This window comes from Microtus ochrogaster, chromosome 22 (assembly GCF_000317375.1).
Source record: "Microtus ochrogaster isolate Prairie Vole_2 chromosome 22, MicOch1.0, whole genome shotgun sequence".
Taxonomy (NCBI): Eukaryota; Metazoa; Chordata; class Mammalia; order Rodentia; family Cricetidae; genus Microtus; species Microtus ochrogaster.
In genome coordinates this window covers 25,441,427-25,456,431 of record NC_022023.1, presented here as the reverse complement: position 1 = coordinate 25,456,431, position 15,005 = coordinate 25,441,427, and the positions used below count along the sequence as shown (strand labels likewise).

At 43.6% G+C, this 15,005-nt stretch overlaps 1 protein-coding gene across 2 annotated transcripts in view; it reads right to left on the bottom strand.

The window, feature by feature from the left end:
- Window positions 1-15,005, bottom strand: part of Lrrc28 (leucine rich repeat containing 28) — a 103,847-nt gene that overhangs the window by 72,282 nt on the left and 16,560 nt on the right. For both annotated transcript variants that reach the window (XM_005357774.3, XM_013350215.2), the window contains exons 4-5: window positions 8,706-8,743; window positions 7,565-7,702 (exon numbers count right to left, since the gene is read on the bottom strand). In XM_005357774.3, the coding sequence (XP_005357831.1) occupies window positions 7,565-7,702; window positions 8,706-8,743 (176 nt within the window). The remainder of the gene's footprint in view (window positions 1-7,564; window positions 7,703-8,705; window positions 8,744-15,005) is intronic.

The following is a 15,005-nucleotide window of genomic DNA, read 5'->3' as shown; positions in this document are numbered from 1 at the left end:
TTCCGGGCCATGGAACAGGGAAGTGGACCGCAAACAGCCCAGCTTCACAAAGCTGAAAAAGTAGAAGACAGAGTTCCAGACAAACAAAACACCTGGAAAACGCAGAAAAGGGAACCTAAGAAAAAGCTGCAGAAAGGTGAAGAATGGGCCATGGTCTGAATGCTTACGCCCCTCAAAATCCATGTTGAAACCTCTTCACAGTACAACCGGGCTACAAAGGAAGGCCTTGTGACGGGATTAGGTCTCGATGAGGCCTCTTCGCCTCTTCAATCATGAGAAGACAATGAGGAGATGCCATTCTGCCTGTACACTAGCAAGCAGCCTTCCCCAGACACCACGTCTGCTGCCCCTGGATTGTAGACGTCACAGCCTCCAGACCCATGAGAGAGGAACTTGCAGCCTTTAAGCCATGCAGTTTTCCCTACTGCATCTGGGTGGATTAAAGCAGAGAAGTAGAACAGCAGCTATAGATCACAAGGAGAGTCGGGTAGAGGACAAGATGATGCATGCCACCCAACAGTTGTCACCCAACAGGAGAGAACTCATGCCTGGTCCTGGAAACTTCATCAGCTTCTCAGAGCCTTGGACCTTAGGAAAGATTCTTCGACCACCACTTTGCTAGATCAGCATGATTCCTTACACTACATTCTACATCTTATCCTTATACCCACAGGTAAGCAGAGCTACCACCTCTCAGCAAAGAAGCCCTTCTTTATACCAAATGGGGACCATCACAGAAAGCCACAACTGGACACGATGAAGAGATCAACAGGTCATGGGGAGCCTAGTCCCAACAGATACATCTACAGTACAACTCCTGTATCTATGGCTCAGGGAACATCATAGAAGAGGGGGAGGAAATACTGTAAGAACCGTAATACCAGGAAGTCAGCTGTGAAACAGTTTCTCCTGGAACTGACTGCATAAACAAGATCTGAGCAACGACAGTATCAATGTTATGTCATATGTGTTAATGTGGATGGGGTGGGGGTGGGGGAGTTTAATTTAAGAGGTCTCACCATAAAAAGGAACTACAGACAACAAATGAAGGCTGGGAGGAGAATTAGGCCCTCTCTGGAATGAGCCTCCTTATTGGTTGTCCAATGCATAGTGGTCAATCTTGAAACCATAGACATATCAACAAAATGAACTCAACTGGTTGCAATTATGTATATATGTACACACACATACATATAGATGTGCGTGTATGTGCGTGTGTGTGTAACACTAAAAATAAAAAAAAAGAGGTTGTCAACTTGAAAGGAGTTATGGGGGGAGGAAAGGAAGGAGAAAAGTGATATAATTGTATTTCAATTAAAAGATTAAAACAACAGCAAAAACCCTTAACAAAAAAACAAAGTTCTAGTGATATGTAAAAAATACCAACCAATCTAACATGTAATGAAGCCCCACAAAGAAGAAACGTGATGCAGAAAAATATTTGAAGAAATGACAGAAAACTTTCCATGCTGGGAATAAAAAAAAAAAAAACAAGAAAGAGAATTATTTTCAAAGCTACATGGAAACACATCACAGATAAACTATGGTACCAAAGTTAATGAAAATGCCTTCATGCAGTAATAGTAAAAAAAAAAAAAATTCATGGGAGTGATAGAATGAATTAACAAGAGACTTTTTATCACATGCAGTGGAGGGCATCCTTAAAGAAAGCCAACTCAAAATCCCATAGTCAGAAAAGTCAAAGATGACTTTTTTACTAAAACAAAGGCAAGCAAACAACCCTACAGAGATGGCTCATTATCCGTACAGAGACCTGCACTACAGGAAATAGTTATGGAAGTGCTTCAGCTAAAGAGCAATGCATACAACACAAGCCATCCAGAGGAAAGAGTGAAGAGCTTTGTACACTTTAATATATATGGAAATAAAAGTGTCTGCTGTAAGAGCATTGAGGATGGGGGTACATGGAAACATGAAGGCATCGGGTGTCTCCTTAGCTCGGGGTGCATATTGTGAGCCCTAGAGAAAAACTATCACAGGAAATTAAATGCAACACTGAAACATATACAAGTAATCCAAAAGAAAACAGGACACAGAAGAACCACAACCTATGGTGGCCGGATATGGGAAGGGCAATTTCAAAACATAGACACTGGGATGGCAAGATGACTGACTGGGTCAAGGTGCTTACCAGCAAGTCCAGTGGCATGAGTTTGATCCCCAGGATCCACATGTGGAAGGAAAGAGCAACATCTTCAAGTTGTCTTCAGACCATCATATGCGTGCCTTGGCAAACACACGCGCGCGCGCGCACACACACACACACACACACACGTCAGACAGGTTTTAAATGAAATAAAAAATTGGACTGGAGAGATGGCTCAGCAGTTAAAGGCATGAACTGTTCTTACATCCAAGTTTGATTCCTGGCACACAGGTTAGGTGGCTCATAACCAACTGGAAGTTTAGCTCCAGGATCTGAACTTCACCATACACACACATGTACACACACACACACATGTACACACACACACATGTACACACACACACACACACACGCACGCACGCATGCACACACAAATTTAACTGTAAAATAAAAGTTAAGAAAGGACTGGAGCAATTGTTCCAAAGTCATGAGCACGCCCTGCTCTTCAAAGGACAGAGGTTCTAGCCTCAGAACTCACATGGGGGCTCACAACCCTCTGTGACTCCAGTCCTAGGAGATCCAGTGCCCTCTTCTGGCCTCTGCAGGTACCACACACATGTGGTGCACAGACATATACAGAGATAAAAAAAATCCATGAACATAAAATTATAAAATATAAAAAAGAGAAAAAATACAATAGAAAAGTCATAAGAGATCACCATTCTCCTGTAATAACCAACACAAGCTAGGTGTGCCACGTTAACTGTAGCTCCTAAATTCATCAGCAACTGAGGTGGCCATTGTCATAAGCTTACTTCAATAAGTGACAAGACCATTTTAAAAGAAATCTCTGGCTTCTGGGCCCTGACTGAAAGAAAGAGAGGAAAAGGAAACCTGCCCCAAGTCCAGCTGTGGAAGTCTGAAAGGGGCATTCCTGGCTCTCCTTCCTCCCTCTCTATTTCTCTCTCTCTCTCTCTCCCTCTCCCCCTCTCTCTCTCTCTGATGCAATTTTCCCAAGGCACATGAGGCTTTCAGCTAGGGAAAACAGGAGGATGGAGATAATAAGAAAGCCAGGAGAACCTTCTGTGAGCAGGAACTCTTCAGAATACAGTGAAGCCAATACAGGCCACAGCGGGACTGGGGCGAGGGCAGATGGAAGAACATTTCTCAGCAATTAGAAAATGCCAGTCACCAACATGTAAACCAGGAAGCTATCTCCTGCAAATCAAAGGAAAGCTCTGAAAAGCCTATAAACACACAAGGAGGTATTTGTCACTCTCAGGCAAGAGAAAAACACAGACTAAATACAAAATAAAAGGACTTTTTTTATACCTAATAACCTAGCTAAAAACAAGCAGGAGAAGCACATGGGGAAGACTGCACTGGAAGGAGGGGCCTGGGGCCTCCTCCACACCGGCCGGCCACTCTGAAGACTGCGAGGAAGTGTTTTATAAAGTTAAATGTAAAGGTCCAAACCAGGAGCAGAAGGAGTGGGAGCACGAGCAAGGAACTCAGGACCGCGAGGGGTACACCCACACTCTGAGACAATGGGGATGTTCTATCGGGAACTCACCAAGGCCAGCTGGCCTGAGTCTGAAAAAAGCATGGGATAAAACCGGACTTGCTGAACATAGCAGACAATGAGGACTACTGAGAACTCAAGAACAATGGCAATGGGTTTTTGATCCTACTGCACGCACTGGCTTTGGGGGAGCCTAGGCAGTTTGGATGTTCACCTTACTGAACCTGGATGGAGGTGGGCGGTCCTTGGACTTCCCACAGGTCAGGGAACCCTGATGGCTCTTCAAGCTGATGAGGGAGAGGGACTTGATCGGGGGAGGGGGAGGGAAATGGGAGGCGGTGGCGGGGAGGAGGCAGAAATCCTTAATAAATAAATAAATTAAAAAAAAATAAAGTTAAATGTACACTACTACCCTATGAAGCAGCAACTTTTTCACTCTTGAGATATTTTACTCCAAAGAAATAAAAAGGTATCTCCACAAAAAGTCATGTTCCCTTACAGTTTATCAGCTTTATTCATATGAACATAAACATTTGAAAAATCTGTATGCTCGTCAAGAGGAAGTAAATACGTATGCAATGGAGTACTACTCTGAAATAAAAAAGAACAAAGTACAGATATGTACAACAGCATGAATGCCACTCATTCATTTCATTTCTCAGTGAAAGAAGTCACACAGAGGACACACACTAGGGCAAGAGAGGGTAATGAAATATGTGACAGGGCTGGAGAGATGGCTCAGAGGACTAGCTGCTCTCCCAGAGGTTTTGAGTTCAATTTCTAGCAACCACATGGTGGCTCACAACCATCTGTAATGAGATCTGTGCCCTCTTCTGGCCTGCAGGGATATGTGCAGGCAGAACACTGTATAATAAATAAACAAATCTTTAAAAAAAATATGATATGAAAACACAAGAGACCACTTGGAGGAAAGAATGGAGATAGGCAGAGTGGGAAGAAGAGGGTAGGGGCAATAAGAACAATATATGAATGAATATGTCTTAGTGAAACCCATGCCTAACTGATGTGTGATTATTTGGGTATGAGTGGTCAGAAAAATGAATGAACAGTCTCTGCCTATAAAATGGCACCCAACGTGGCGCAACTACATCCACGTAAAACCTAAGAGAGCTTGGGAAGGAATTCTAGACAAATACACACACCAAAAAAAAAAAAAAAAGAGTTAAGCACGACTTGTTGGTATCACATAGAAGAACACCAAATATATTATAAAAGGTAAAGCAGTGGCAAACAGAATGGTCAACAGCATACAGGGACATCCTGGCCATGATGCTATGACTAACTGTGACATCCTAAGCATTAACAGGAGAGTGTGGTGCACAACACGGTACAGAGGCAACAAGGTCAATATGCTCCAGCTCCAGCCTCAGACAAGCAGCTCGGGCCTAGTAGGCGACAGAAGTGCGGAACGGTAGGCTGCAGCTCACAGAAGCCAGTGAGAACGAGCTCAAGTAGAAAGCCTGCGTGACTCAAGAACAGAGCCAGTGGAATACTGAAGGAGAGCAAGGTGAGCCAACCTACTGAATACTTCCCCCCGTTTTATTCTAATACACCTGTCACCTAGCACCCGAGAAGATATCACAATGCAGTATAATAATTCAGAAGATAAGGCAAACCGATTTTGACACCTGCTATACCCATTCTTCCCCCATTCTCTCCCTCCCTCTCTCTTTCCCACCAGTCTCTTCCAGACTTCCCAGGGAAACATTGCTTCTGCTTCTGGGCCAGGCACCCACACGGGGAGCAGGCGAGTGATGAGAAGGCAAAAGCACAACACAGAGAACAGCAGTACTGCAACCCAATAGAAGAGGGAGAGAGTTTGTAGAAAATGGGTATTAATCAAGAACCGTTCTCTAGTTATCATGTAAGCCATAGGTAAGTTTCAGAATCTGATAGAACCCTGGGCTCCATGGCAATCTGGACTTGAAAAGACCAGAAACTTAAAAACAGTTCTGACAGCTCTGACTATCCTTACAGCCAGGCTATTACACAGGTGCCCGTGTTAATTCTACATCCTGAATATTTTTCATTTTTCAATTAGTGGCTATGAAATAATTTTTTCAAGCACACACACACAGATATACCCACACACATACACACATGCACATGCCAGCACATACCGCATATATACTAAGCAAACAAACTTCCACCAAGCAGTGGGTGGCACATGCCTTTAATCCCAACACTAGGGAGGCAGAGGCAGGTGCATCTCTGTGAGTTCGAGGCCAGCCTGGTCTACAAGAGCAAGTTCCAGGACAGGCTCCAAAGTTACAAAGAAACCCTGCCTCAAAAAACAAACAAACAAAAATCCACCATAGTAAGCTGGGAAGCTTTTGAGGGAACCCAGCATGACAAACAGCTACCTAACAGTATGTATGGACTATACAGAAGGGGCGGCCATAGCATATCAGTTAATGAGGTCAACTGCCACCAATGCCACAAGAGAAGAACAACCACTAAGACCCTCCCCTTCTTTTCTTCAATCTATGTTCAAATACCGCCAAATATTTGGGAGAGATTTAGACCTGGCCCAACCAATCAAATATCTGAAATCACATCACAATGAGCTGTGTGGATGTGGGGCAAGGAAGTAGGAGGGCCTGTCCAGCATTAACAGGATGCCCAGGAAGAAGAGCACCTACTCCTGGCCTGACACCGTGGCACACGCCTTTCATCTCAACACTTAGGAGGCAGAGAAGGGCGGACCTACAGAGTTCCGGGACATTCAGGGCTACACAGTGAAGTCCAGTCCCAAAACAAAACAAACAAACAAAACCTACTCAAGGCTCTCCTATTTAAAACACACAGCTGTTACAGAATAAAATATCACTCAAAACAAGAAAAGCCAAGTGTAGACAATAGAAATAAAGCTAGGAAACTAAAATAAAAAACCACACGTCTGAATTCCTGTGGCACAGAAGTGCAGATAAAACAAGTTCTGTGAAAGCAGTCAGGAGATGTATACCTTCAGCGGTTACTAAGAGGCAATCAGATGGTGTTAGAACACCATTAACTTCTGGGAATGCACTGGAAGGAAATGATCACATCCCACCACAAAATGTGATGCACAGGAAAGAACAAAGAACAGAACACCCACATGGAACAAAAGCACTCCGTGCCTTGCTTGCATATAAGCAGGGTTTGCAAACACTGCATTAGACCCATGCATTTCATTCTTTGTCTTTGATTTGGGGGACAGGGTCTCTTGTATCTCAGGCTGGCCTTGAACCCACCACGTAGCCAAGGCCAACTGTGAACTTCTGATCCTCTTGCGTTACTGTACGTGGTTTATACAGTGCTGGGGATTGAACCCAGGGCTTCATACATGCTAGGCAAGCACTCTCCCAACTGAGCTACAGCCCCAGCCCCTACTATGCATCAGTTAGTGTCAAATATGAAAGCTTCTATCTCTGCTGTTACATTTTCTAGGCAGTCTTCAAAAGAGCACTTAATCCCCTGCTATCTAAAAGGAGAAAGTGAAGGCTGGAATGATCAGACACCACCCGTGCGTGATAAGCCCTGAAACCCACGTTCTTTACTGACTCGAAAGTGTTTACACTGAATATAGTTGGAAGCGGTGAGACTTGTTATGAGGTTATATATTACTTACCCTCTTAATGCTATTTTTACAAAAAATACCATAAGCCTCTGAGTTCACTCTCACACAAGCATCTTGCCCAGCAGTGGCGGGAGGGGACGCTGATCATGACGCACTCCCGCAGTGGCCCTAAGACAGAAACACTATCTCCTTACATTTATGCCAGAAGAACCCTTGCTTATGTTCACCTGCATTCATTCCTTTGTTTCGCCTTACATAAACAGACACTTGCAAACGCATCTATATATCCCACTGCTGGGGCATAGTGATAAAAACAGAGTCATGGCACACAAGAAACTATACAAACAGGGATTACCTGGAGGTAGGAATTGTAGTTGGTTGTTAGCTAATCGAAGGTGACGCAAGGCTCTCAGACGACCAATTTCCGGGCAAACAATCTCTAAGGCATTGTCACTAAGATCCAGACACTGGAGTTTTACAAGGGACCCGATGGCTTCCAAGAGAGAGAGAGAGAGAGAGGGAAGACAGAATGAGTGGGAGGCAAGTGGTCCTGGGTGAAATGCTCAGTCTTCCCTCTCCCCCTTGGACTGACAAAGCAGAAGAGAGAAGCTATGAAAGTGATAGATATTTACAACCTGAGATAAAATGCAGCTTAACAAGGGAACAAAGAAACATGCTACACCAGTGGGGGAAATGTGTGATTAAAGAAACCATTCAAAGATGAGCCCAGGCTGGGCGGTGGTGGCACACGCCTTTAATCCCAGCACTTGGGAGGCAGAGGCAGGCGGATCTCTGTGAGTTCGAGACCAGCCTGGTCTACAAGAGCTAGTTCCAGGACAGGCTCCAAAACCACAGAGAAACCCTGTCTCGAAAAAGCAAAAAAAAAAAAGATGAGCCCAGCTGTGATGGTAAAGATCAGTAGCCACTGACCATGGAGCTGAGGGGAGGGCAGAGCCTGAGGCCAGTCTGAGGCCAGCCAGGACATAGGAGTCTGCTCTCAGATGAACCAAGAGCAGGGGCAGGGCAGTGGCTCAGTTGGTAAGAGTGTGTCACGCAAGCAAAGGAACCCAAACTCACTCACTGGCCTGCCAGACTAGCCTACTTGGTGAGCTCCAGGCCGGGCCAGTGAAAGATTTCCCTCAAACAAAACAAAACAAAAAAAGGAAGGCATTTGAGGAGTAAGTCACATGGTTGTCCTCCCCCCCACACAAACTTTGAAGGAATGTATGATTTTCTGTGTAACTAAATTCTGAGTTTCTTGCATTTAGCACTTGCTTCACTGTCTAGAGATCGACCTGGCCATTCACTGGCCTCATCTACTTAGCCGTAACCCTTAACTGGACTCACATTTTCAAAGCAAACCAATTAGGGAGACCTTTAGGTTAAAATTCCCTAACACGCTAACCAAAATGGGTTTAAAGAGATAATTTCATCCACTCATAAAGCAATATATAAACTATATAGCTTTCAAACTAAAAAATTCTAAGTATGCTTACCTTCTGGGACCACAACTATGTTATTTGAGTGAAGGTACCTGTGACGAAAGGGGGAGGGGGAGAGCAGCTGTTATTATTCAGTATTTTGTCAGTAATCAGTTAATACAAACTGTATAAAAACTTATCAAACATAAGGCAAAACTTCCTTTCATACTGTGATGTCAACCCAAACACACAGATATTACAACTGAGTAATAGCTTCTGCTAAATCACAAATATCAAATCTATCTTTCAACTTAGTCATTTTAAAATCATTAATAAAAAAAGTGAGGTATTTTCCAGCCTCATTAAAAAATTACTAATTTCTCTAGCTCATTTAAATTATTCAGGTTTTCAGAAATACATCTACTGTGTAAAACAGATATCAATACCTAGTGAGTAAAAGGAGATGCCAGTTTTAGTTTCTAAAATGTAACTTAGATATTTCTAACTGGCTCAGCTGTTACTGTTACAGGGGAGCTGGGTTCAGTTCCCAGCACCCATTTGTTGGCTACTCTCTGTCTGTAATTTCAGTTCCTGGGACCAAACAACCTTTTCTAAACTCCACTGGTACCAGGCACACATGGGCACACATATACTTGCAGGGAAAAACATTCAAAGAGGGAAATAAAAAAGAAAAGAAAAAAAGAAACCCTTAAAGCTATCTCCCGTTGGCATGCTTACTGTAACCCAAGAGCAGGGATTAAATGTTCACTGAAGCATCTGTAGACACTCAGATGCCAACGCACAGAGATTTTACTTCTCAGCAAATGGAACTTCTTTAAAAAGACCTGCAAGCCCGGGCAAGCCAGAGTTATCACATTTTCGCACTGAAGTATCTTTGGCACACTCTTGTGGAGACTCCAGGTACCATCAGAAACAAGATATTTAGAGCCAGACACAGTGACTGCCAGAGATCATACAGTAGTAATAGAAGAAAATAGGCTTCATTGCTGATTTTGAGGTAAGAAAACTAGAGTTTAGAATGATGTATTTTCAAATCAATCAAATCCCCAAAAGTATTTTAAAATATAACTTAGAAAATTTCTTTTGCATTAAAAATCTTTAGTGAACGTTAAAATGTCAGGGAGCACAGAATAACACAGAAAGGAATTTTGTGAAGCTGTTTCTATGCCAAATTAAACCAGCCTTGTAGAGGATGTTAACCTGTGGGTTTTGAAATCAGCAAATCCCAGACACTCTCAGATGTGAGACTTTTCCCTCCAGAAAAATTCCTAAAGGCTTTTCACTAATGGTTCTTAAGGTCTGAAACCAGCTTTTCAAAAATGGTTATGGAGAGAAGCAGCCGAGTATTGTGATCAATATCACATGCTCAAACTCCCCAGCAGAACAGAATAAACCCCTCCACAGAGCAGAGAAGCAAGCACACCTGACCACCATCTGACCAACAAGCGGCATTTCCTCTCGAGTTTCCACTATCGTTATCCCACTGACTGATAGAAGAGAGACCTGAGCCTAGCGCTCCTGGCCTTCTCGCCAGTTGGTCAAGCAACAAAGCCTTCTCCTTTGGCAAAAGTCCACACTGTAGTATTGGCTTCTGTGTTTGCCAGGCAGCAGCAAGCCCTCCCTTGATATCTATGTGACACCATTTAACCAAGTGCACACTCTAGAATAGACTCATTCTTCGTTTTGTGTATACGAACTGATTACACATTTTAAACGCAATCCTTTTGGAAGCATTCTTGATTAAGGTTCTTTGTGCCAAAGACTGTAATAAATGTGCAGGCACACACACTACAGTATGCAAATCTGCATTTGTTGTGCAGAGAAGCCAGATGCCATCACATAAAAATAGAGGCAGAGCCCCGACGTTAAACACTGTTTCAACAAAATACGTGCCTGCACTTCTACCTATGAAAACGGCCAAGTCAAAATATATACTAAAGTACCCCCTATTATGACTGAAATTTAAAAAAAACACATTTTAACACACTAAATGTGTCTATAATGAAGACGGCATAAAGCACTACAACGTTCCTGATCCTTTCTACACATCGGAACCATCAGGGTCTTCAAAGATCCTCCATCAAGCATCAAGTGAAACACAACCTGAATTCCACAAATAATTCTAAGATACAACCAAGTGAGAACTCACTTAGAACAGGCAGCGAGCCCCTCTGTGATAACTGGGTGAAAGGTATTCCAGAACACTGTACTGTGTTTACTTCACCTTCATAGTCACGTGACCACAGGGACACCCCCCCCCACCTCCTAATTTATAATCACAAAAGAGAGCATGTGGACCTCTCTCTCGGAATTAGAGAGCTGGTGACCTGGCACTCTTAGAGGGGTGCTTGTTGGGGCAGCGAGCCTGCAGCTGTGTAGTCAGAGGGCTTCTGTGATCACAGCCTCAGGACCTTCAATTCTATCTGCTCTTTTTAATCTCAGAGTAACTGAAATCTCCTTTCAAAATAACTAGTTTTCATCCCGTTTGGCTGAATGCGGCAGAAAATCAAGTTCAACGCTAGCACAGATGCCACTTTAAGGTACAGTTGCTGTGACAAATCTTGGTCATTCTGTCGGGGGTTATTTTTTGTTTGTTTGTTTGTTTGTTTATAAACTGAAACAAACTTTTACCCAATATGTTAATGTCAGTTTCCCAGTGTTGACAAATGCCCCATGGTTCTGTGATGTTAACCATGGGGGAAGCTGGGTGAGGCTTATGGAGAACACTCTGTGCTATCTTTACAGCTTCCCTTAACTATGAATGCACTCTACGGTGAAGTTTTCTTTTTAATTGAAGGAACAGGACTTCCACTTCTGCCTGATGGAGTAACAGGGGCCAGACTGGCCTGACTGCTAAAAACAAAAATAGATGGGCTCTATGAAAGACAACAGGTGACTTCCTAAGAACAGAGCCAGCAAGGCAAGCCCTGTCATCACCAACTGTCTGGGGGATCCAGGGCTACAGCGGGGTATGGAGCCACTATGCAGCCTTGTCAGCTAGCAGCCAAGGGAAAAGAGTTCTGGAGACAATGGAACTACACCTCACTCCACCCCACACCAGCCCCTAGGAAACATTAAGGATCTCTGGACTCTGCTGAATTCTAAAATGCATGTGCATAAGAGGAACTCTGGGCAGAGCAGGAGAAGAGCTATCAGCTGAACAGTCCACAAAGCTCTCTGGAGTGAGAGGCAGGCACTCAAGCATACTGTCAAACCCTGCACTTACCCAGGGCACTCGGGGGACATCCTAGACAGCCTGGGCCTTTGCAAAGAAAGCTAACCTCTCCTTAGATCTGAGATTACATCTATTCTAAGAAAGCCATACACAAACCAAACGAAAATGCCAGGAAACAGCAGAATCCAAAGCACAAAAAAAATGTAGACTATGTAAAACACAACTATGGGAAATTTATAAACCATAATCCAATAAGGAAAATGACCCAAACCAGAAAACAATTTTAAAAACCCAATCAATATAAATAAACCCACTATGCAAATAATTAGCAAACAAGGACATTTAAGTAGCCATAATTATCATAATCAGGTATGTACCACCTAGTTTTGCATGTCAACTTGCCACAAGCCAGTGTCATCAGAGAGGAAGGCGCCTCAGTTGAGGAAATGCTTCCATGAGATCCAGCTGTAAGGCATTTTCTCAGTTAGTGATCACTGAGGGAGCGCCCTTATGTGGAATTTCCCTCTGTATGAAAAATTTCCCACAACAGGGCCCAGCCCATTGTGGGTGATGGCATCCCTGGGCTGGTGGTCCTGGGTTCTATAAGAAAACAAGCTAAGCAAGCCATGATGAGCAAGCCAGTAAGTAGCGCCTCTCCATGGCCTCTGCATCAGTTCCGGCCTCCAGGTTCCTGTGCTGTTTGAGTTCCTGTCCTGACTTCCTTTGGTGATCAACAGTGATGAGGAAGTATAAACAGAATAAACCCTTTCCTCCCCAACTTGCTTTTTGGTCCTGGTGTTCTGTTGCAGCAATAGAAACCCTAACTAAGATAGGATATTTAGATGAAAATTATGAACTATAAAATATAAAGAAAAATAAAATGTCTACAGATGAAAGACATCTATATAAAAAATGAAAATACATAATATATAATCACTGTATGGCGTTAACATACTAACCTACCTCAAAGGCAGAAAAATACAATTTATCAAAGCAGAAGCACAATGCAGAAAGACGCTGAAGAAGAACAGTCATGTCGATTATGGGGGCGTGTATTAAACAGCTCAATGAGCACACAGGAGTGTCACAGGTAGGAGCCAAAGGCAGCAGAGGGACTAAAAACACCTGATGCAATAATGTCAAGGATTATCCAAAGGTGAAGAAAATAAACCCTAGAATACTCAGTATACTCAAAGACGAGGAAAAAGAAAACCATAAAGTTCAAGATCAAATTCTTCCAGAGTGGAATAAAAGCTGGAGGCTCCTGGGGCTGTGAGGGCGGCTCTATGGAAGGCAGCGTGCTCACCTAGCACACAGAGTCCTGGGCGCCATCGGCAGTACCACCACAAAAAGAAGTTAATTTTAAAATTTTAAAAGGAAACTCTTCAAACCAGATCAAGAGGAGAAAAATATACCTTTACACAAAGGAATAAATTTAAGAGAAACAGGTGTATCTTGATAAAGTCCAAGCCAGCGGTAATGAACACCTCCACAATGCTGAAAGACAGGAATGCTAGCAATTAAGACCCTCATCCCAGAAAAGCATCACTGAAAAATACAGGAGGTGACCGAGACAACAGAAACACGACTTTTAGGGAAGGAAAAAGGAGAAAACCACTGAATCCCAGGCTTCCACTTGGAGATCAGGGCACAATACATGGAAGCAAAACTGACACACTGGATTTTATTGAGGTGGCCAGCTTTTACTCTGCAAAAGAACGGAAGGAGGAAGAGCTGAGCTGCATCCTGGAAGATGGACTTGCAATGCGCTGGACAAGAAAAGCGCAGACTACATCAGGAATTATCAAACAGACAGTTGGGGCTCAGGTGACTAGCAGGAACATGAAAGACGTTCAGCATCACCAGCCATTGGGGAAACACAAATGAAGCCTCGCTGTGATAAACCACAGTCACATCAGAAGGGGACAACAGCAGACACTAAGGAGGGAAGCCTTACTGCTTGTGACTGCTAAGCTTTATTGTCAAAGAATGACCTAGGAGACTGCAGCGCACCTCCAGGTGTGCCTGTGAGGGCATTGCCAGCGAGAATTAACTGAGGAGAAAGATAGGCTTTGAGAGAGTGGTGCCGTCGCACCGGCAGGAGCCTGGTGGAAGAAGTAGAGTCTAAATGGTCTACATTCCCTGTTCTCTGCCCCCTTCCCACACATGGGAGAGCTGTCTCTGCCAGTCCCAGTGCCGAGCCACACCACTACACCTTCCCTGATACTCACTGAAATCCCTCTGAAACTGTGACTCACAGCTAAGTCTCTCTGCCCCTAAGTCAGTGGTTCTCAACCCATCGGTCACAACCCCTTTGGCAGGCCTCTATCAAAAGTATTTACATTATGATTCTAACAGTAGCAAATTTACAGCTATGAAGCAGCAATGAAAATAATTTTATGTTTGGGATCACCAGAACACAAGGAACTGGATTAAAGGGTGACGGCACTGGAAGGCTGTGAACCGCTGCCCCGAGTAGCATCTCTCAGGCATTTTGTCAAGGCAGCACGTACAGCAGCTAACAAGCTGGGTGTGGTGGTACATTCCTGTATCTCAGCACGGGGCAGGTAGTCAGGAGGTAAGGAGTTTAAGGTCATTCTTGGCTACACAGCAAGTCTGAGGCCAAGCTGGGCTTGTGAGTTCCTGTTGGGGGAGGCGGTTCAACACACCAGGGAAATGTCAAAAGAAACAGTTAATCTAGAAAATTATTTGGCAATTTGTTATGTTTTTTTTAAAAAAAAAACCTAATAATTCTGAGTAAAAGTGATAAAGAACTCTTTTCCATAACATCAATGAGACAATTGTAAAAATTTTTTCAGAAGCAGCATACATACGACTATGGTAACTAGACCAAGGCCTACAGTGACATGGGGTATCTATGGAAGAAAAATGCTGTGGTGTATCAGATAGTGGCCTGTGAGGTCTGTTTTCATGGGTGCTAGCCCCATACCCCACTGTCTAAGTCTGCAGAACTAAGAAAAACCAAGAGTTCACACCCAAACTGAAAAGCGGTAGCCTGGGAGAAAACTGGGTGAGCAGGCTTCCCAAGCCACATTCCCAAAGAATCACTATTCACTTGGTCTCAGAGCTGCCTGGCAACTTGACTGGCAGGCTGTTCTTATATATACACTAGTAAGGTAGAGATACAGATATTATTAGCTGTTCTTATATATACACTA